Here is a 20,620-nt window from a genome sequence, read left to right as displayed (position 1 = left end):
TGCAGGACAGAGTCGCATGAGTTAATTCAACCTCACAGAGATGTCATCATAATCACAGTAATCCCTTGCACTACAATTTTCTCTCCTTCTAGCATCATCTCAGCCCCAGGAGGCTGCTGTTAACATCCCCATTTGTTAGAAGAGGAGCTGAGAAATAGGGAAGTTAATTAAATTGCTAGTAAGTTGCACATTTGGGATTAGAGCTCATGTCCCCTGACTTCCAGTCAAGAGCTGGAGTGACACATTTATGTAAGAATGGAGCGGTGGGGGGGGGGGGGGGGTGGTCCCAGCACAGCTTAATACACAAAGTGAGGACAGGAGCTGGATGTAGGACCAGTAAGAGCTGGGAATGGCTTTATGATGGATGGACACACCCCTGGGGACAGAGTAAGAAGGGCGGTTGACAAGGACCAGAACCCAGCAATCCCAGTGTTTGGGTTGGAGTGTAGGAACCTGTGGAGAGAATATGGAGGAGGGGAGGTGGCTGGAGGAGGAGAACTTGAATGTTTCAAAAAACAAGATTTGCTGCTTGAGCAACCAAGTGCCCTAGTAGCTTCCTGGACCAGGGTCTGCTTTGGTGGGAAACTCTATTTGGAAAGAAGCATCACTGTCCGTGGAGAAGATGAATAGAGGTCTTAAGGCAGAACAGACAGGAATTTTGGATGCTCTCAGTTTTGTTCTTCAGAACAAGTCTCTTTTCAGAAGGCAGAATTTAAGGCAGAGAAGATGAGTAGAAAATGCACATGGGGCCTCCATTATTGGCCTCTCAGAGTGCCCCACGGTCAGGATGGGGAGGCTGGATAGAGCGTACTTTGGTTTAGACATTCAGATTTAGTTTTAGGATTTAATATTCATATATATATCATAATCAGATGTCTTAATATGAGTAATTCCCTTGATTCTTTCAAACCAAAGGAATGATGAACATATTGGAGGCATCGTGTTTTGGCTCCATCTTGTCCTGAATTAACCTCTGCATTTAGAGTGGGACTAAGTGCTGGGGAGAGGGAAAGTTTCTCCCCAATGGGGCAACAAGGAGGCCTCCCCATGCAGAGCACTCTTCATGCTGATTTCTGACTAGATGCTCATCCCAAATGGCAACTGTCCCAAACCAAGTCTTTTCCTCCAAACCATGCAGTTGACCCTCAGCTTAGCCCAATGCCCTGGTCCCAGAGTGGGGAAGGTACGTCTGGAATCACACAGGGCATCTGAGGAATGTAAGGAAGTGGAACTGGTTTTGCTCTTTCAGAGAATATATACAAGGTGCCTATCTCTGATTGAATACAGAAAGGAGATCACATTTACATAAATTTTCCAAAGTACCATGGCTCCTGTCTGCTTCATAAGTGAAACCACCACCTCTTGCAGGATCTTTCTCTTCTCCAGTGTTTCCTACAATGGTCGAGTCTCTGGTACATTCCATCTTCATGGACTGCTGTTAGCCATTCCCATTCCCATGGACCACTGACTTACCCGGCATCTACCCTCCTCTAGAATATATGAGAAGATCCACATCCTCCACTCAAGTCCACCCTCAAGACAAGGCATCCCTCTTGTCTGCGACAGGGCAATCTCATGAGCACACCAGAGTTCTGCACCGTACCTTCCCCAAAGTCTGGGTTTTCGGTTTTACAACACCTTCACAAGGGGCATCAGCAGCCCTGTCCAGCTTGAGGGTCCTTCCCATTTCCTTGAACAGCCAGGGGGAAGCTCAACACAGGGCCTCCCTTCCCTCAGTCCACGTGGTAGCAAATGTGCTTCTGATCTTACAGGAACAAGTGCACACACACACATTTCCTCAATACAACTGACTTCAAAACCAAGGGCAGAATAATTTCTCAGGAGGGAAAGAAAAAAGGTGCTACTTCTATCTTCCCCTATTAATTCTAAGTAAAGGGAGCATGGATAATTTTTTTAAATACTTAGAATTTTCAGCCTACATGAGTGCCGTGCTTATAAATGTTGAACTACCAGCTCCCCAAAAGCAAGGGAAGTGCTCATTTACCAACTTCAGTGGTATAAATACTCCCACCATGGCTGATTTCAAGCTACAGTGTGAAATGAACCAACTCTCACAATCCTGAAATGTCAACAATTGGTTCTCATAAACCAGTGTGGGCAGCATCCATGCACCACTGACAGGCCTTCCAATGCAGAAGCATAATATACTGTCTTTTCCATAAAAGCATTTCTAAACCAGTTGGGAGACAAAATCAACTCAAGCAAACTTTAGGAAATAGCACAAGACTAAGTAAAATCAGAGTCTTGGTTGAGAGACAAGATTCTAAGGCCTCATTGGGAAGGGATGTAATGGTCTTTTCAGAATCTCTGTGGAGAAGAAAGTGTTGGGTGCTGATGGGCCCAGGCCTCGTCAAGCAGAAGTGGGAGTTGGTTTTCTAGAGTGAAAGAGCAGTGTGAACAGACACATGAGTGGAACCAGGTGCTCTGTTGGGGGAGCAGAGACCAGCCTGGCTGCAGCTGGGAGACATGAGGTGACTGCTTCTGAGCTCCCAAAAGAAGAGAAGGCAGGGTTGAAAAGATTTGGAAAGATGAGGAGTTGGCATCAAGAGGTGCTTATGCTTTTGGACTCTGAGAGGCAACTGTGACCAAATGGAATAAACCCAGGATTCCAAGGTCAGCTAGACCTTGGTTTGCATCCCTTGCCTTGCAATTTTCTAGTTACAAAATCTGGGCTGAGTCACTCCACCGGTCCAAGCCCAATTCTGTGAAATGGGAGCAATAGCATTGCCTCCGCTCTGCAACTCACAGGTCTGCCAGCAGCACCCAGTGAGAAACCTTACTGAAAGCAATTAAGTGTTCTACACGTCAAGTACTATTAGCACTTTCTTTCCTTCTGGGTCATTGAGCAGTTGAGCGTTGAAAATTCTTGACTCATGGGGGTGGGAGGGCAGGAAACGGCAACGCTCTCATTCCTGGAGGGAAGGGAGTGTGTTAATGAGAACAAACCTCAGCGCATTTTTAGCTCCCTCTGTGCATAAATCACGGATACCCACGGGAGCCATTTTAGGTTTGGGGGCGAGGAAATGACAATGTGAAGTGATTCTCAGGAACCAGAAGGAAGGCCCTGCTTCATAGGACAAGGCAAACACATAGATAGGTCAGTCGCTGTCACCTCGGGATTTAAAACCTTCAAAATCCTAGAAATTAAAGAAACAATTGCTAGTCCTTAGGGAATCTTTTTTAATGAGTTCGGTTTCTCTACACACCTTCCTTCCCTGGCCCAGAATGGAAGGAGTAATTTGCTTGGTAAAATGTCATGGCCGCCTTTCGAAATAACTGGAGTCATTCTGCGAGGTCACGAAACCACACCAGAAATTGTCAGGAAAGAAGTTTTACTTGAAAAGAACTAGTGGGAATGAGGAAACCAAGGAAAAGAAATTTGAGGCGTGGTGACCAAGAGAAATTGCTGCCTGACAGAACCACCAGGTCCCTGTGATAAGAAAGAGGATGTCTGACCTGGAGGTCAGATGCTGGGCCATGTGATGGAGGAGCCATTCTTGGGGGGTACAAGTAGGGGGCTGCAAATTAAGGCAAACCTTTTCTTAATCTCAAAGCTTTCGTATCTTTATTTTTCTTTTTAAGATTTATTTATTTGGGCAGCCCGGGTGGCTCAGCGGTTTAGCACTGCCTTCAGCCCAGGGCGTGATCCTGGAGTCCTAGGATCAAGTCCCACATCGGGCTCCCTGCATGGAGCCTGCTTCTCTCTCTGCCTGTGTCTCTGCCTCTTTTCTCTCTCTCTCTCTCGAATAAATAAATAAATAAAATCTTAAAAATATTTTAAAAAATAAATGAAATGCAACAAAAATAAATAAGGCTTTTAAAAAAATATTTATTTATTTATTCAGGAGAGACACAGCGAGATAGAAGCAGAGACATGGGCAGAGGGAGAAGCAGGCTTCCCACAGGGAGCCCAATGCAGTGCTCAATCCCAGATCCCAGGTGCCAGGATCATGCCCTGAGCCAAAGGCAGACGCTCAACTGCTGAGCCACCCAGGCATCCCCACCTTCGTATCTTAAAATAAAGATAGACACTGGTTGGATAATCTGCTGATTGTGTCAAATGATGTTTTCCAGTTCTTCATATTTTTGTTTCTCCCCACAGTGGTGTGCTTGATAATTCAGGAGGGAAAATACTTGTTCGGAAAGTTGCTGGACAATCTGGCTATAAAGGGAGTTATTCCAATGGCATCCAGTCGCTGTCCCTGCCACGCTGGAGAGAGTCCTTCATCGTCTCAGGTATGCCCACGCTCTGGGAAGCGCTGCCATGCCTGGGCGCTTGGCTTAAGTGACCTCGCGGGATGAAATGTGCTCTACATTCTGTTGGTTTTAGTTTATGGCTCAGCTCATTTCATAAAAAATCTGAAGCATTAGCTCTTCTGATAATTAAGATCATGAAATAATAAATTATAATTACCGTGATAAATCACTACAAAGTCGGGAAATATTAAAAGGCTCCAATTGCTCATTTGAAACACACTGAAGCTATCTGTAATCCAAACTTTTAATGAAGTGAATTATATTTCATAACCTGGGTTTTTTTTAACTACTCCTTTGGTTAGGCCAAATATGTCTCATATCTTGATCCTCATTCCTTAATATTTCTGATAAATGGATAGGGATATAGGCTCTTAGAGAACCAAGCTACAATTTTGAGATTTCTTTTTATTTCATTCATTGTATCGCTAGTCAGTTCCTGCTATCTAGCTCCTTAGGATTTTTGCAGATAATCATTTTTACTCTTTTTGTCCCTCTTCTCATGAAGTAATATCAGTGAGGTAATGACTACTGTGCTTTCACAGCAAAAAGGTGACTGAGTATCTCTGGATTATCATGACCTGCCCTTGCCCATTTTTGTGAAATTACCCAACCTAGCCTTTTGTTTTGAAATGTTTTTAGTTGAAAGAAAAATGGAAAGAATACTACAATGAATACCCATATTCCCTTCACCTTGGAACATTTGCTTTATCTATCTACTTATCATTTATTTTATTTCGTTCTAATTCATGTAAAAATAAGCTGAAGGCATTATGACACTTTATTCCTCAATACTTCAGGACACATCTGGTAAAAACAAGAACATTTTCTTAAATACCACGATACCAGTACCAAACCTAAAAAATTAACATTGTTATAATATTATCTAACAAATAGTTATCCAATTATATCCAGTTATCCTAAAATAGTCTTCATAGTAAATTCTTCCTCCTCCTCCTCTCTCCTTCCCTCCCCTCGTTGTTTCTTTGTTTCTTTCTTTTGGATCCATGATCTAATAAAAATCATCTGTCACATTTAGTTATCACATTTATTTACTCTCTTTTAATCTAGAACTAGCTACCACCACACTACCTTTTTTGGTCATGAATGACAATGGCGTTTTAGAAGTCCTAGCCAGTTGTCTAGTCTATGTCTCCCAATCTGGACCACAAACATGTCCAACTATTTCCTCATGATTGGATTCAGGTTAAATATTTTGCCAAGTTTACTACACAGGTAGTATCATAGTATATCCATTGTGCATATCAGAAGGCACAATAATGTCAGTTTGTCGAACTGTTGTTGATGTTAAACTTAACTGCTTGGATACTTTATAACATCTCTCCATGGTAAAGATTGTTGTAATTAATAAGTAATCTGTAGGGTAATACTTCCAAACAGCATGAATAGCTCATTCCCCAACAAATTCACCCAGTGGTTTTAATTTCTGTTGATGATCCTTGCAGTAGCAAGAATTGCACTAGAAATTGAAAAAGCATAATTGTTCTGTCATTCCCATTTATTAGCAAGTATTCTTTTTTTTTTTTTTTAGCAAGTATTCTTATATAAAGAAAAGAGGTATTTCCTCCTATCCACACCTATTTTTCAAGTACCAATACGGACCCATGGATGTTTTCGAAAATATGTTATAATCAATTATCATCATTATTCTTTTTGGCACTCAAATTTTCCATGTTTGGCCAGCGGGAGCCCTTCACGCTTTTCTGACATGTCCCCATTGGTATTTGAGCACAACACATTGCTCTATCATTGTCTTATACTTGCCTTACTCTCGGCCTTGAATCTCCCATTTTCTTCAAAAAGGCTTCACATGACTTTAAACTATATTCTAACAGAACTTCCTGGCATCCCAACAAGATTAGCAGCCATGCGACTCTCCTGAGCAACTACCAATGGAAGACCAATGAAGTGAGGAAGAGAGAAATGTTTTGTAATATAGTAGGCCTTCCAGTCTAGGTATTTTTCTGGTACCTTTATGTATCCCATACCCCAACTCCTACTATCCTCCCAATTAGCAGAGTGTTAATAGAACTACAAACAGACCTTTTAGGATTTTTCACAACTTAGCAATACCTGTTTCCTCTTGCCTGCCGAATTCTGCACAACCAGGGTTCAAATTAAACTGGTTTCTCTGTCAGATAGTGGAAAGTCATCAAACACAGTACTGTGAGTATTTAGATTAGGGGCCATATGAAAATGCTAATACCTAGAATACAAATTTGTCAAGTATAGAGAGAAATATAATCTATACATAGGTGTTTACCAAATAGCTCCTGGCTAAATAAGAGTGTTTTCATCTTAAGTGTATAGCCTGCAATTTAAGAATCCCAACAGGGATGCCTGGGTGGCTCAGTGGTTGAGCATCTGCCTTTGGCCCAGGGTGTGATCCTGGAGTTCCAGGATGGAGTCCTACATCAGGCTCCCTGCATGGAGCCTGCTTCTCCCACTGCCTGTGTCTCTGCCTGCCTCTCTTTGTGTCTCGAATGAATGAATGAATAAATAAATAAAATCTTAAAAAAAATAGAATCCCAACAGAGGTTTGAAAAGAAAAATTAACTACAAGACAGTAGAGATGTTTTGGGTTTTGGCTATTTTTTTTAAAGATTGATTGATTGATTGATTTATGAGAGAGAGAGACAGAGAGAGAGAGAGGCTTCCTTGCAGGGAGCCTGACATGGGACTCGATCCCGGGACTCCAGGATCATGCTCTGGGCTGAAGGCAGGTGCTAAAACGCTGAGCCACGCAGGGATCCCTGATGTTTTGGGTTTTGTAAATGAAAATCAATCTGCTGAGATTATTCCCTATGGATTTCAACCTCCATCTCCCCTCATTTCACCTAGTGACATTTAACTCAAACACTTTTTGCCAATTATAACAAACATGTGTGTTTCTGCAATGGCTAGGAGTCTCTTTCGGATGGGTGAATTGGGAGAGCACAGTGCCTATAAAGGCATTGACCAGCCAACAGCCAAGGCAGGCTCCCCACTATTTGGAGGCTCAAGGCTACCAAGTTTAGCTAGATTGGGTCAGAATCCTCCTTTGAAGGACCGGATACCTCTATTACCTCTCTCTAGGTTTTTATTTCTAATCTTCACACATCACTGTGCTCCTTTTAGTTCATTTACTTCGATGGGCTGGGATGGGAGCAGGATATAGGATGTGCATTTTTGCTCTGCACAAACTTTTGACAGTCCAGGGATGGGAAAGGTCAGAGAGGAACCTCCTAATACTGCCCATTTGTTCTTTGATCCACATTTCAGAAAACTGAGCTCATGTTCCTTTTCCTTTCTGAATAGAAGCAGAAAGAACCATAGGATTTTTAGATGTGAGAAGAATAGTAAACAGAGGGAGACCATGTCTCTGCAGTGGCTCTCTGTTGAAAGAGTGAGGCACACAGCCGTGGGGCCCTCTTCAAGGCCGAAATAACCTCAATCACTGTTATTTGGAGGAGGCCCAGACAAGGGTGGGGGACCTGGAAATGCCAAGCTCTGTTCCCAGGGGACTTTAATGAGATGAAATAACTCCGTAAGCCCAAACATTTTGCCTCATTCCCACTTTGAGTGATATTTATAGGTAATACCAGCATAGAATCTTCACATCTCTCTGGTAACATCTAGTTCCAAAACATTTTAACTTTTTTTTTTCATTAAATCCCTACAACTTAATGTATGAAATTGGTCCATATCGTTGTCCATATTTTCCGAATGAGAAAAATGAGAGTCTCAGGGATTGAGGCGATTACTTAATAGCAAATAGAAACAGAAACTGAGATGTTCTTATTCCCAGTTTCAGACCCTGTCTTTCCAGTTTGAGCCCCTGTCATTCTTTCTACTTCATGACTCTGCAATCCCTTGTGTCAATAGGGCTTTTTGCAAAATCTTCCGCTAGACTCTTGCACCCCTCAGGCTCTCCATATAACACTCCTTACCATCTCCTCCCTGAGCCTATCCTACAAAACTACTAGGTTGCGAGTTAAAATGCTTTCATTATCAGATGTAAATATTAGATTACAGGTGAGATGCCTCTGAGCTGTAACAGAGATCTAGGCATTAAGATATTAATTCTCTGAAGAAATACTTAGTGAGCATCTCCTGTGTGCCAGACACTGCTCTAGGCCCAGATTCAACAGTTACCAAGTGAGACAGATTCCCTGCCTTCAAGAGGGCTTCTAGACTCCAAGTGACACTTTCCATCTCACTGTGGGGCAAAACCCCTATGGTGGAACGTCCGGCATTGTCTCCTGGCAGAGGAAGGCTTTGTAGGAAGCAGCCTTCTCGGGGAATTTCCAGTCCTATCAGGTTTGGTACCTTCTTAACCCAACCCCAATCACCCGATAGTTTTTCTTTTTTATGCCTCCTTTGTTTCCCTGATACATATTAACATTCCTTCTCCTCCTCTGGCCTCTAAATTATCTTTCCCTAGGTAGGCAACAAATGCTTATTTTGAAACCTTTTAGGTTTTTCTAGTGTCATGGAATTCAGATGGCTCCCACAGGGTCTGGAAAGGGAGAGAGAGCCATTCTGCACAGCCAATCTGTGACCAGAGCTCTGGAGCATCCAGAAGGAGAGAGCATGGGGAGTGTTCTTACATTCATCTACTGACCTAATTAAACATTCAACACCACATGTACGAAAACCTTAGCTTATGTGTCACATCTCCATGAGTGGAATAAGGGTTGCTAGTGTGAACCCTAAGTCATGGAGATTTTATTGCTTCCTTTCTAATATTAATAAAACACAGGCTATACAGGAAAACAAAACATCACTTGACTTTCTTATCATAATCAACAATTCAGCTGGGGGGAGACCAACAGATTTATTGAACTCAAGAGAGAGACATAGGAAGGAGGGAATCAGCTTACTAGAACAGAGCCATCTAAAACTTATAGCTCTAGAAATAAATCATTCTTTTTCTTTTTTGCAGAAGGTAAACCCCAAAAGGATGTAACCTACCCATCGGCTCTTACATATTCATCATCAAAAAGCCCCACTGCCAAAACAGGCAAGTGTTCATGAGAGTTTTCACCTACATCTTCTGAGTTTTTAAACGCTGAGTTTTAGGAGGTAGTGTAGAAATTGAAGGGGGGATAAGGAGTGGGGATAACTGGGTGATGGAAGGTAAGGAGGCCACGTGATGTGATGCACACGGGGTATTATACTGTATGTTGGCAAATTGAATTTAAATTTTAAAAACTGTCTGAATGACAACAACAAAAAGAAATTAACATCCTAAGTGGTCAAGCTCCACTGACTCCAGCAATATTTTAGCAGATGCCAAGAACAGGGGCACAGACAAGGAGATAGATGGCTAGGCTAAAGAGTGATGCTTTCATTTTGGGGTTTTGTTTTTGCAATTCCAAGATTATCTCTATGTTTGTGTCATTTTCATTCAGAATGATTGTTGCCTTCAATTGTACTGTATTGTTGCTTTAGAGGATGACAGGACATTCTGTCTAGAAATGTCCCCCTGGCAGCTGAAAGCATACCTCTCTGCTAAGGTATGAAATGAAGGGCAGCAAAGGGGATGGGGTGGTGTATGTGTTCACAGAAAGCAGATAATCGAAATAACCCAGACAAAGATACACTGTTTATGAGGTTGAGCCTACCCAGCTTCATGTGAACCACAAGCGAAGTACAGGTAGACCTCAGGCCAGGAAAATACCATTTCCTAGGTTTCTGTGTTAAAGTGGGAACTGGGCTATGCATGACTATGTCTTTGGGGACACTTGGATTTCCCACACAAAGAAAAGGGATCAATTTCCCTTTCTAACATAAACATAATAAGGGTACTTGGGGTTCACCAAGCTTCTAGAGGAACTGCTCCTTAAAATTATAGTCTCATTAAAGAATAAGTTTCGCTAATTCAAATAAAAAATTCCTGTGAGAACCATAAAAGGATGGCCCCCTTTGTGGCAACCTGAATGATAAAATTCCTATAGGGATTAGGGGGAGCAGATTAGATGAAGATGTGAGGGCCAGCAGTTAGTTGTTCTCGCCTTGACCCCTGCTCCCCCCCCCCCACCCGCCCCCAACAAAACCGCTTCCTAATCCCTCCAAGACTGTGAGTTAACAGGAAAATCAGGTTAGGATGACCCCCTCAAAGCATAATAACCTTCTTCCATGGGAAAATATCTCACTCAAAAAATAGAAAGCACCTTAAAAAAATAAAAATAAAAAAGCATCTTGATGTGCCTGGTGCAGCTCCTGCTGGGGATGGATGTTCCTAAGATTTAAACGCTATTTCCCCAGGCAGTTAGCAACCATCAGGCAGGCAGCTGTTACTTGGCTAGAGTCTCCAGCTACTCCGAGCTAAATAAAAACAGGTAAGTGTTGTTTTGTGGAAGCTCACCAAACCTGAGAAGGCACATTGCTGGCACTCCAGCAAGAGAAAGGAAAGTAAATCTTTACTAGAGGCTACTGAGCTAGTGGTGGGAGGATCCTCTCCTGGTTCATCTTGGCCATCTGCCCAGCCTCTCCCACCAGAGGAAAATCAAGCTGAAGTTTATGATAATATGCTTGACTTCCTAACACCTTCCTGCCCCTCACTGCCTGTGCTCACGGAGGCTACCCCTCCTTGAGAGTCAGCCAGTTTCCACCAGAACTCTAGGGGGACTTTGGGCCACCCTCTGATGGGAACCACATCCGGGAATCTTGAGGCTATTCATGACTTGCCTTCCACCTTGTTCCTCTTTTGAGGAAAAATATATGGAATTTGGAATCAAACAAATGTGGGTCCAAATCCTGGCTCTGCTACCTATTGTCTGTGAGACCTTATGTATAGAATTTCTTTCTTTTTTTTTTTTTTTAAAGATTTTTTAAAATTTATTCATAGAGACAGAGAGAGAGAGGCAGAGACACAGGCAGAGGGAGAAGCAGGCATCATACAGAGAGCCTGATGTGGGACCCTGTATAGAATTTCTTGGGCAGCCCGGGTGGCTCAGTGGTTTAGCGCCGCCTGCAGCCCAGGGGGTGATCCTGGAGACCTGGGATGGAGTCTCGCATCAGGCTTCCTGCATGAAGCCTGTTTCTCCCTCTGCCTGTTTCTCCCTCTGCCTGTGTCTCTGCCTCTCTCTTTCTCATGAATAAATAAAAATTAAAAGATCTTAAAAAAAAAAGAATGTCTTGATCTCTTGGAAAATATACTACTTACCCTAAAAATAGGAATTCTTGGATTGGCTTCCAGGATTATGATTAATATCAAATATGAATGCTTATGTAAAAGAGGCCTTCAGAGTGTCTGGTGCATAGTAGATGCTCAGTGAATATTACATTTCCTGCCCTCATGTATAGCCTTGAGGCCTGTAGTGAGTATTGGCGAGATCCAAATCTTCCCCATCACTCCGAACTTCAGGCATTGCTATAAACTGGCTTCAATGCCTTTTTCATGGCACCTCACATTTGACATCTACACTGGGGGAAGGGGACTGGGGGAAGGGGACATGATATATAACATGATGATAAATGTCAGCTAGTGCTATTTATCGAGTACCTACCATGTGCTAAGCACTGTGCAGGACCCTCACAGACATGATCTTTAATTATGACAACAGCCCTGCCGGGTAGGTCTGACCATCTCCATTTTACAGCTAAGGAACTGGGCTCAAAGAACTTTAGTGGCCAAGCTGGTGAGGGCTGAAGTCAGGAGTCCAGGTGCTATGAAGAATTCACTTTGGGGATCCCTGGGTGGCTCAGGGGTTTAGCGCCTGCCTTTGGCCCAGGGCACAATCCTGGAGTCCCGGGATCGAGTCCCGTGTTGGGCTCCCGTCATGGAGCCTGCTTCTCCCTCCTCCTGTGTCTCTGCCTCTCTCTATCTCTCTCTCTCTCTCTCTCTGTCTATCATAAATAAATAAATCTTTAAAAAAAAAAAAAGAATTCACTTTGGTCACATCAGGCATTATGTTCAATGAGGAATTGGGAGCAATTGGAGTAGAGCTCTTTCTCTGTTTTCATCTTAAAGACAGTTCTATTCTGTGCAGGAGAGCAAGCAGAAACAACAGCCCATGGAAGACCATGGAAACCAGAGATGGACCTGTTGGTTGAATTGATGACATGCTTGAAAATATCTGTGTTTTAAGCAAGTAACACAAATGGCTGCCATCAAGATATTTAATGTCCTCCAGAAATCAGTATTAGCAAAAGAAGACTGGGGTATTTAGAAACCTCAGTATTAGCCAATGATGTGAGAAAAAGATAATTCATAGTTTCAATATCTAATAAGTGTAAGGCGGCAAAAATGGTCATTATTGCTAGTAGAAATTTTATTTTCAATTGTGGTTTAATGAATAATTTTTGCAAGTAAAATATACTCACTGTAGGTTTTATATATTTCTTTCTAAATTAATAATTTTATCCTATTTCATAAACTATACAAGTCATCTGTTAAGTGGCTTTTCTCTGTATGAAGTAGATCCAAGCTGGGCCTGCATCCCCATGCCAAGGCGCAAATAACTTCAGAGCACTTACCGGAGGGTAAGATAGAAGACTACTTTGGAGAAACTAGAAACTCGCCTAGGACTTATTATGAACACCCAATTCCTTTTGAAGTTACGGAAATATCATAAATCACGCAGGTTCAGTTTTGCCCAAAGATGTCATGAAGACTGGGTGAACCCCCAAGGCCAGTGCCAGCACTTTAGCAATTTGTCTGGCAGGCAGATTTAAAGGTGACCAGATGTTAGCAACCACAGGGTAAATGAGAGATCTGTGTCTTGCCCCGATAGCCTAACGTCTACAAGAGCAGACCAAGTGGCCACACTCCAACCCATGCCTGGGCACCATCTGTCAACCTGCTCTCCTGAGTCAGTGCTGTGATTCCCACAGAAGGTGACAGCCGCAGGGTGGCAGACACACACATGCCAGAGCTGAGTAGTGGGCCTAAATGCCCCATCACACATTTGTCTGCATGGTTGGTCCAAGGCCAGCATGGTGTACACTGTCAAAGGGGAAGTTGGATGGTTCACAGGAAGAGTGCAGCACCTTCTTATCTCAGGTGCTATCCCCTTGGCTGCTGTTCTGTGTGCCAAAGATGAGTATCCCTAAGCAGAGCAGGAGCTAGAGCTAGGATGCTGTGGGTGAGCTGAAAAACAACCCCCACCAAAGTACCCATGTCCTGGTCCATGAAATCTGTGGATTCTTCTGCATATGGCAAAACAGTGAAAATGGAGGAGGGAGACGGCTTTGTGGATGGGATTAAGTTAAGGATCTTTCGTGGGGAGATTATCCTGAATTAGCTGGGGTGGGGGGCAGCACAGAGGGAGATTTGATAACACGCGGAGGAGAGGGTCATGTGAAGATGGAGCAGAGAGACCTGAGGAGGTCGGCCTTGAAGCCTAGAGGGGTATGGCCAGCAGCCAAGGGATGCCAGCAGCCAGGGGAGGGAGGAGCAGAAGGCAGATCCCGCCTCAGAGCCTCCCGAGGGAGGTCAGCCCGGCGATACTGATTTCCAACATTTGGCCTCCAAAAGTGTGAGAGAATAAATTTTTGCTGCTTTAAGCCACGGAGTTTGTGGCGATCTGTTATAGCAGCCCTAGGAATCGATTACAGATGCGCTGGTACTGAAGCTGGCATACCGGCCTGGGGCTCAGGAGACACGTGTAACGGGGGGCCGTTGCTCCCTCCCAGGACCAGGACGGGGACCACTGTTGTTTCGGAACAATTTTGTGTCTCCTCTGGCACAGACCCACGGTTGTCAGTTCAATATGCAATGCCCAGTGGGTAGCCACTTGTCCCCTTGCTCTGAGCATTCAGAGAAGCTGTCAGGGCCCCCGGAGTACTAACAAATTAAGACTTGTTTAAAACCATGGAAACAATCTAAATCATTACACATGAGTACAATTTAGAAGTAGACTCTGGGACGGTCCTTACCATCCGATTATTTCTGTTACCCTATTTTACAGATGAGAAAATGGGGGCCCAGAGGAGTTAGCTGACTAGTCATGAACCAATTTAAGCCAGAACACCTACAATGTATTCTCTAAGAGTAAGTTGTAGTGAAAGCCCCAAAGGTTCTTTCCATTCCTAGGTCAATGCTAACTTCCACAGAAGAAAGGAAGGAAGGAAAGAAGGGAGGAAAGGAGGAAAAGAAAAGAGAGGGAGGGAGAGAGAGAAAGAGCGGGGGAAAAAGAGAGGGAGGAAGGGAGTGCCTGGGTGACTCAGTTGGTTAAGAGTCTACCTTTGACTCAAGTTCCTGGGATGAAGCCCCACATCTGGCTCCCTGCTCAGTGGGGAGCCTGCTTCTCCCTCTCCCTCTGCCCCTCCTTCACTTGTGTTCTGTCTTTCTCTCTGTCTCTCAAATAAATAAATAAAATCTTAAAAAAAAAAAAGGGGGAGGGGGGAGAAAGTTTATGAACCACTGCTTCTGGTGTCTTGCAAATTAATTTGGCAGTTAATCGTGTTCTACGTTGCTATAGTATTTAACCGCTGTTTAAATAGTTTATTGTTATTTAGTGTTTGGTTTATTGGCTCATTGCTCCATCCAGATTGTACATTCCTTTCAGACAGGTGGTTTTTATCTTCCGCAACAACTAGCACAGGTCTTTGCTCAAAGCCAGTGTTCAATAAGCATTTATTTCGTCTCTGTCCTCAAGAGCCTACCAGCCATTTCCTAGGCCCCAGTGTAATTTTGCCTTCTTTACAGGTGAGGCCACAAAGGCCTATCAGAAGCCATCAGTTCCAGGAACGACTGCACAGCCAGTAACCCTGATGCAGGTAACGGGAGCCACTGCCAGCGAAGCCAGCCACACCAGTCTGCCAAAGCCATCCCCATCTGCAGTTTCTACCACCAGCAGCCTCAGATCACAGCCCATGGGCCACAGGAGCTGGGAGCTGGGTCAGTAGGTAGACTGTGTGTTGTCATGTGCTAGAAAAGTAGGAGACTGGGCTTTCAGAGTAACGGTCTGAATGCTTGTGTGGAGAACCCATCTTGAGAGCCAGGTGAGAGGTAATGTAAGACCTGGGCCAGGAGTATGTCCAGACTCAAGTGTAGACTTGAACCTAATACTAATTCAGGACCAAGCTAAGGGCAATCAAACCATGTAGAAGGAGCTGAAGAGACTTAATAACAGGACTACTGTTGTCATACTGTGGAAGGTAGGATCTTACATGAAACTTTCCCATTGCAAAATCCTCATTTCTACAAAAGCCAAGCTGAAGGAATAGTAGGTTTCAACATAAATACTGTTGGGTTTTGTTTTAAGTGATGCACTGTATACTCCTAGAAGTCTTCAAATATTACAGGCAAACAAAACAAAAAACTCCTATGGGAAAAACCAGATAGCTAAATTTTTATTCCTTTTCTGATTGCTTCTTAGGCATCCATCTCTTAAATCATATTTTTGGTTTTACCAAAGTCAGTTTTATGAAATTAATCTTGGCATTATATCAAAAAAGGATCTTAAGAGCTCACCTGGTAACCCAATGTCTAGTTTCTACATGCTTATATGCAAGCCACCCTTGGCTAATAAGCACCCATCTCACTTCTAAATGTCTGCTGATAAGAGTCTAGAAAATTCCGCAGCAGGAGTGACACTACTATCTTAGCAGGTTTTTCTAAATATTTCCCACCTGGGGCTATTTTTCCCTTCTAGGAGAAAGTACCTGGGACTTGTTCTCCTTAGCCTCACCTCCAACTTCCAGACATTACTGCCACACAGCACGGCCCTTCCCCCTTCCATATCAGAGCCCAGCCATCTATCTATTCATCTTTTTCTCTAAAATAACATCAGCACTTATAACATGCTAGATACTCTTCAAAGCACCTTACAAATACCAGCCTAGGAAATCCTCCTCATAGCTCTATGAAGTAGACCTACAACTTCTACTTTGACTAATCCCTTGTACTGATGAGGAAACCAGGGAGTAGAGCAGGGAGGATGTTGGCCTAGGCCACCCACCTGAGAAGCAGCAGAGCTGCGATGGCACCCCAGCAGCTGGGTTCTCCTGTGACTGTTCTGCAGGAGGCACTCCTGCCATAAACAAACACCCTAGGCACAAACAAAGCTATCAAAGAAGCAGGGGCCTGCTCCACCTGGGCATGCATGGGGCATCAGACACTGTCAGATGTCAGGCACCAGCAACTCCTACTGTGATTAATACTAACAATGATGAAGCATACAGTCTGGGCTTTCCTGTGCCCAGCACCCCGTGCACCATATTATTCAATGTTCCTAATTATGAACCAAGGAGTATTATTAGCCCAATGAATGACCCATGGAAAAAGCGATGGTATTAAGTCCCCAAATAAAAATGCCATAAAAATAGCATCTGGAACGCATAGGACACCCCCCATCCTGTTCCTATGGACCCTCAGATGACATGAGCACAGACACACAGCACCTGGCAGCAGCAGAAGTAGTTGGGAAGAAAGCATGCCTGGTGGGGGAGTCCACGGCCAAGAGTTTTCCTTTTTCTGAACTTCAGGCTCTTGACTTTTAGAGCCCTTGATTCTTTCAAAGACCTTGGATTACTTGAGTAAGTTGTTTGCTCCTGGTGCCTCCTTGGAGGAGGGTCAGCTTTTACACAACACATGTAACTAAACACGTGGCATATTTATTTGGCTACAAAAGGAGCCTGGAAACTCAGTGCCACACTCACTGGCCTGTGCTTGTAGAAACCTCAACCACCTCAGGTTGTGGCTCCCAACCTGGCAAAGCCTCATTATTCCTGGCCAGGGAACAGGGCCGTTGGACAGCAGCCTCCCAGCCCACTGGCTTTCCTCTTCCACCTCGCCCAGCACCCGCGCCCTTGCTGCCCCACACACTGCCAGGCAAACACTCGGAGCAAGCGCTCCATGCCATGCTGTAGCCCCTGTGGCTGCCAAGCAAGGGGCCAAACTGGGAAGAAAGGACAGAGACAAAAAATTCTATTGCCTACTCAAAGGATTTTCTGTAGGAACAAAGAGAAATGAAAGTGGAGGTTTGAGTGCCTGTGTCTTTTTGTTAATGACAGTTAACTGAGTTACTTTCCACATCTCATACAATTCACCCATTTAAAGTGTACGATCCAGTGGTTCTTAGTATATTCACAAAGTTGCGCAACCATCACTATGATTGAGTCTAGAACATTTTTTCATCCCAAAAAGAAGCTCTGTGCCCCTTAACTAATCCCTCCCTCCCCAGCCCCAGGTAATTGCCAGTCTACTTTCATGAGTGCCTGTATCGATGTATGGCTATAGATATTTGCTGTGATATTTTAGCTCAACTATATTAAATAATATTTAGTACACAGTTAATCCCTTTTCCTCTTCAAATGAATTGAGAATGTCCTGCCAACTATAACAGAGCAACTCTCCTACTGCTGATAGACAAGTGAGTTGTTGTTACTGCATTTATTAAGGGCTTTTTCCTCTCTTTTATATGTGACCAACCTCAAAAGATTCTAGAAGTTGGTTGTGGAAGGGATGTCCAAGTAAAACCTAACTTATTCATTCAACAAAAATTTATTGAGTGCCTCTTATGTGTCATGCACTGTTCTGGGATCTTGGGCTACACCTGTGAACACATCCTACCAAAGATCCCTGCAACAGGTCACTTCAGCTTTGGACATCTAGAAGAGTGTGTCCAGAAGAGAAACAATCTGCATTTGGAGTCTGTGAGTCATCTTTGCTCTGCAATGAGATAAAGAGCTGCCTCTCAGACACAACATAGGAAACTGCAGGGAGTCTAGTGGAAAGTGGAAAGTTTGTAGTGGGAAAAGACAGAGGCTCTCCCAGCCCATGAAGAGGAGTAGTTACAGGTGGAAGAATAAGGAAAATGAAGGGGACACCCCTTAACAGACCGATGAACAGGCAAACCTAACAAGATAGCAAGGAATGAGTCAAGGCTGTGGGCAAGGGAGCCAAGAGCCAGAGCAATACAGACTTCTCAGAGGGACAGGAGTGAGGCTGTTCCTCATGGGAGACGCCATAGAAACCCACAGGGGCCAGGCGCCTCCAGAGCCGCATCCCAGGGCCAGAGGGGGCAGTCTGTAGAACCAGATCCACAGATATGCCAAAGAACGTGTTCTGGAAAAGGCCTGCTGCAAGGTCAGCTGTATCAACCATAGGCTTACGAGGGTTGAGGTAGCTCTGCTGAGCATTATTTTAAGAAAATCCTTTCAAGAACTGCCACAGTTGCCTCAGGAGACCTAACAGATTAAATCTGCCCACAAAGGGTAGACCAAGGAGGGGAGCAGAGTGCCGCCTAGTGGCAAGGCGTGCTGATGGCCATGGTCATTCACCTTTCCAGGGAGGAGCAAGACCAGCATCAAAAACTACCCATCCCCTCCACACACAATTTCACTTCTCACCAACGTTTATCTCCTCTTTGAAAGTTCATCTTCTTTTAAAGTAACAGAACTTTTTTCTTAAAATCCAGTCTTACAAGTAGTAAGGAAAAAATGAACCTTCCCATAGAAAAATAGGTGAAGGGCATGACCAGGCAAGCCACAATGGAAGAACTAGAGAAGACCAATAAATATAACAAAAGTTGTTCAACCTCACCAGAAGTCCAATAAATGCAAATTAAGCAATAACATGTCTTTTTTTTTCCCCCCCACCAATTCACGTGAGAAACTAATAATACATGGTTTGGGCAAGAACATGGAAAAAAACAACCCTAAATTTGCACTTACCACAGTATATCCTAAGGTGATTATCATCTGAGGGTGAAAAGGAACCTGCACACAGATGTCATTCCTAATAGAAAAATAAGTATAAGTGGGTTAATTGTCCACCACCAGAATGGTTAAAGCAATTACCACACAGCTATTAATATTTTGATGAACATGTGCATTTACTGACAGGAGATTGGCCTGTGACAGATCGTTAAGTTAAAGAAGGAGGCTACAAGACAGCACAGGCAGTGATCTCATTCTGGTGCCTATGTGTCGTGTGTGAGAATGTGTGCATAGAGAAAGGGATCCAATGCTTTATACCATAGTCGTATACCAGTACCTGCAGGATAGAGGGATTGCAGGCGAGGTCTTCCTATCATGCTATAGATTTTTACAGTGAGTGAGCATGTGCTATCTTTACAAGTAGAGGGAAAACAAAGGTATTTGGACATTGTATTCAAGTAATTGGAACAAAGTCAACGCGAGTGAAACGTTGATTGTGGACAGATTCAGATTTTGGAGGAACTGATATTATTCCCTGAACTTCTCTCTCTTCCTCTCCATGAAACTTGGTTCTTTTTCCTCAGCTCACTTTGACATGGCTCCCTTCCCAGCCCCAAATGGACTTTGCATCTCTCTTTACAAAATCCCCCACCCCTCTCCTCCCTTTCAGAGCCTTGCTTCAGAGAAAGTGCCTGATAAATAATGAATACTGAAGTGTACTTGATTTTCTCCCAAAGTAATTAAGGATAACCCATTGTGTACCTTTAAAATGACTGAAAACTAGTGTTATTTGCATCAATACCGTGTTCACGCCATTTAAGCAAATTGCTAAATGTTAAGTGACATTGCTACTGGAGGATTGCTTTCGCCTCCTCAGGAGTGGCACCGTTGAGGAGAATTATTGTAAGTATAATGACGTGTAAAAACCTATATGGCACTTTAATAAAAGATACTTACTTTGACAATCATGAAATACAAGGGTTGTTATTACCTGGAATTTTGAGTCTGTGTTTTGAGCTAACTCCCCTCTCTCTTTTTTCCATTTCAGTGCCTCCTTGGGGCAGGTCCAGACCGCCCAAGGACAAAGCTTTACCTTAGTTCTGACCTTGGCAGTGTCTTGTTAGGTTGGATCATGGAAAGAATGAGAACTGATTAAAATTCATGCTCTGACCAGTCCCATGTTATTACAGATCTCTGGTCTACCAGCAGCGATGCAAGTGGCCAAAACAGCCCCCGCGCCAATGCAGGTAAGAGCCTGAATTCACCTTTCTAGCTTCTGGGGGAAGTTAAGCGTTTTTATGTAAGGTTTGTCTTTCCAGGTCCTTGCCATTTGATTTAGGTTTGGACAGAGAACCCTAAACCAGTGATTCCAACAGAAGATACCACTCAAGGGCCCAACTTGTAAGGAAACTTGAAAGGGAAGCAAGGGAGCTATTAAATAAGCAAGGCTTTCACCAATTGCCATTCCCTTGAGGCAATTTTGTGGAGGTTGTGATAGAACTTCCTGAGGATTCAGTAACTAGGCTCTTATAAAGCTGAAAAGGGATACTCTCTGGGGTTTGTACTGGAGGAACTAGGGTAAAAGAAAGAGAACATTTTGTAGCGTTGTCTAGGAAAGGGCAGAGCTGATTTGCCAGGGTGCTCCTCTGATAGAGGGAATAGAAACCGCATTCTCTCGCCTCCAGGAATTCTATGAATTATGACACCCCCGGCTCTCCTTTCCTCACTTCTG

General features: G+C 43.7%; 1 protein-coding gene across 4 annotated transcripts in view; it reads left to right on the top strand.

Annotated features, from left to right (window-relative positions):
- VIT (vitrin) overlaps positions 1–20,620 on the top strand; it is a 104,242-nt gene that overhangs the window by 44,929 nt on the left and 38,693 nt on the right. For all 4 annotated transcript variants that reach the window (XM_077843622.1, XM_077843624.1, XM_077843621.1 and 1 more), the window contains exons 5-8: positions 4,124–4,257; positions 9,221–9,298; positions 14,933–15,124; positions 20,079–20,135. In XM_077843622.1, coding sequence (XP_077699748.1) covers positions 4,124–4,257; positions 9,221–9,298; positions 14,933–15,124; positions 20,079–20,135 — 461 coding nt within the window. The remainder of the gene's footprint in view (positions 1–4,123; positions 4,258–9,220; positions 9,299–14,932; positions 15,125–20,078; positions 20,136–20,620) is intronic.

Source organism: Canis aureus, chromosome 12 (genome assembly GCF_053574225.1).
Source record: "Canis aureus isolate CA01 chromosome 12, VMU_Caureus_v.1.0, whole genome shotgun sequence".
NCBI lineage: Eukaryota > Metazoa > Chordata > Mammalia > Carnivora > Canidae > Canis > Canis aureus.
This window is presented reverse-complemented; position numbering and strand designations above follow the sequence as displayed.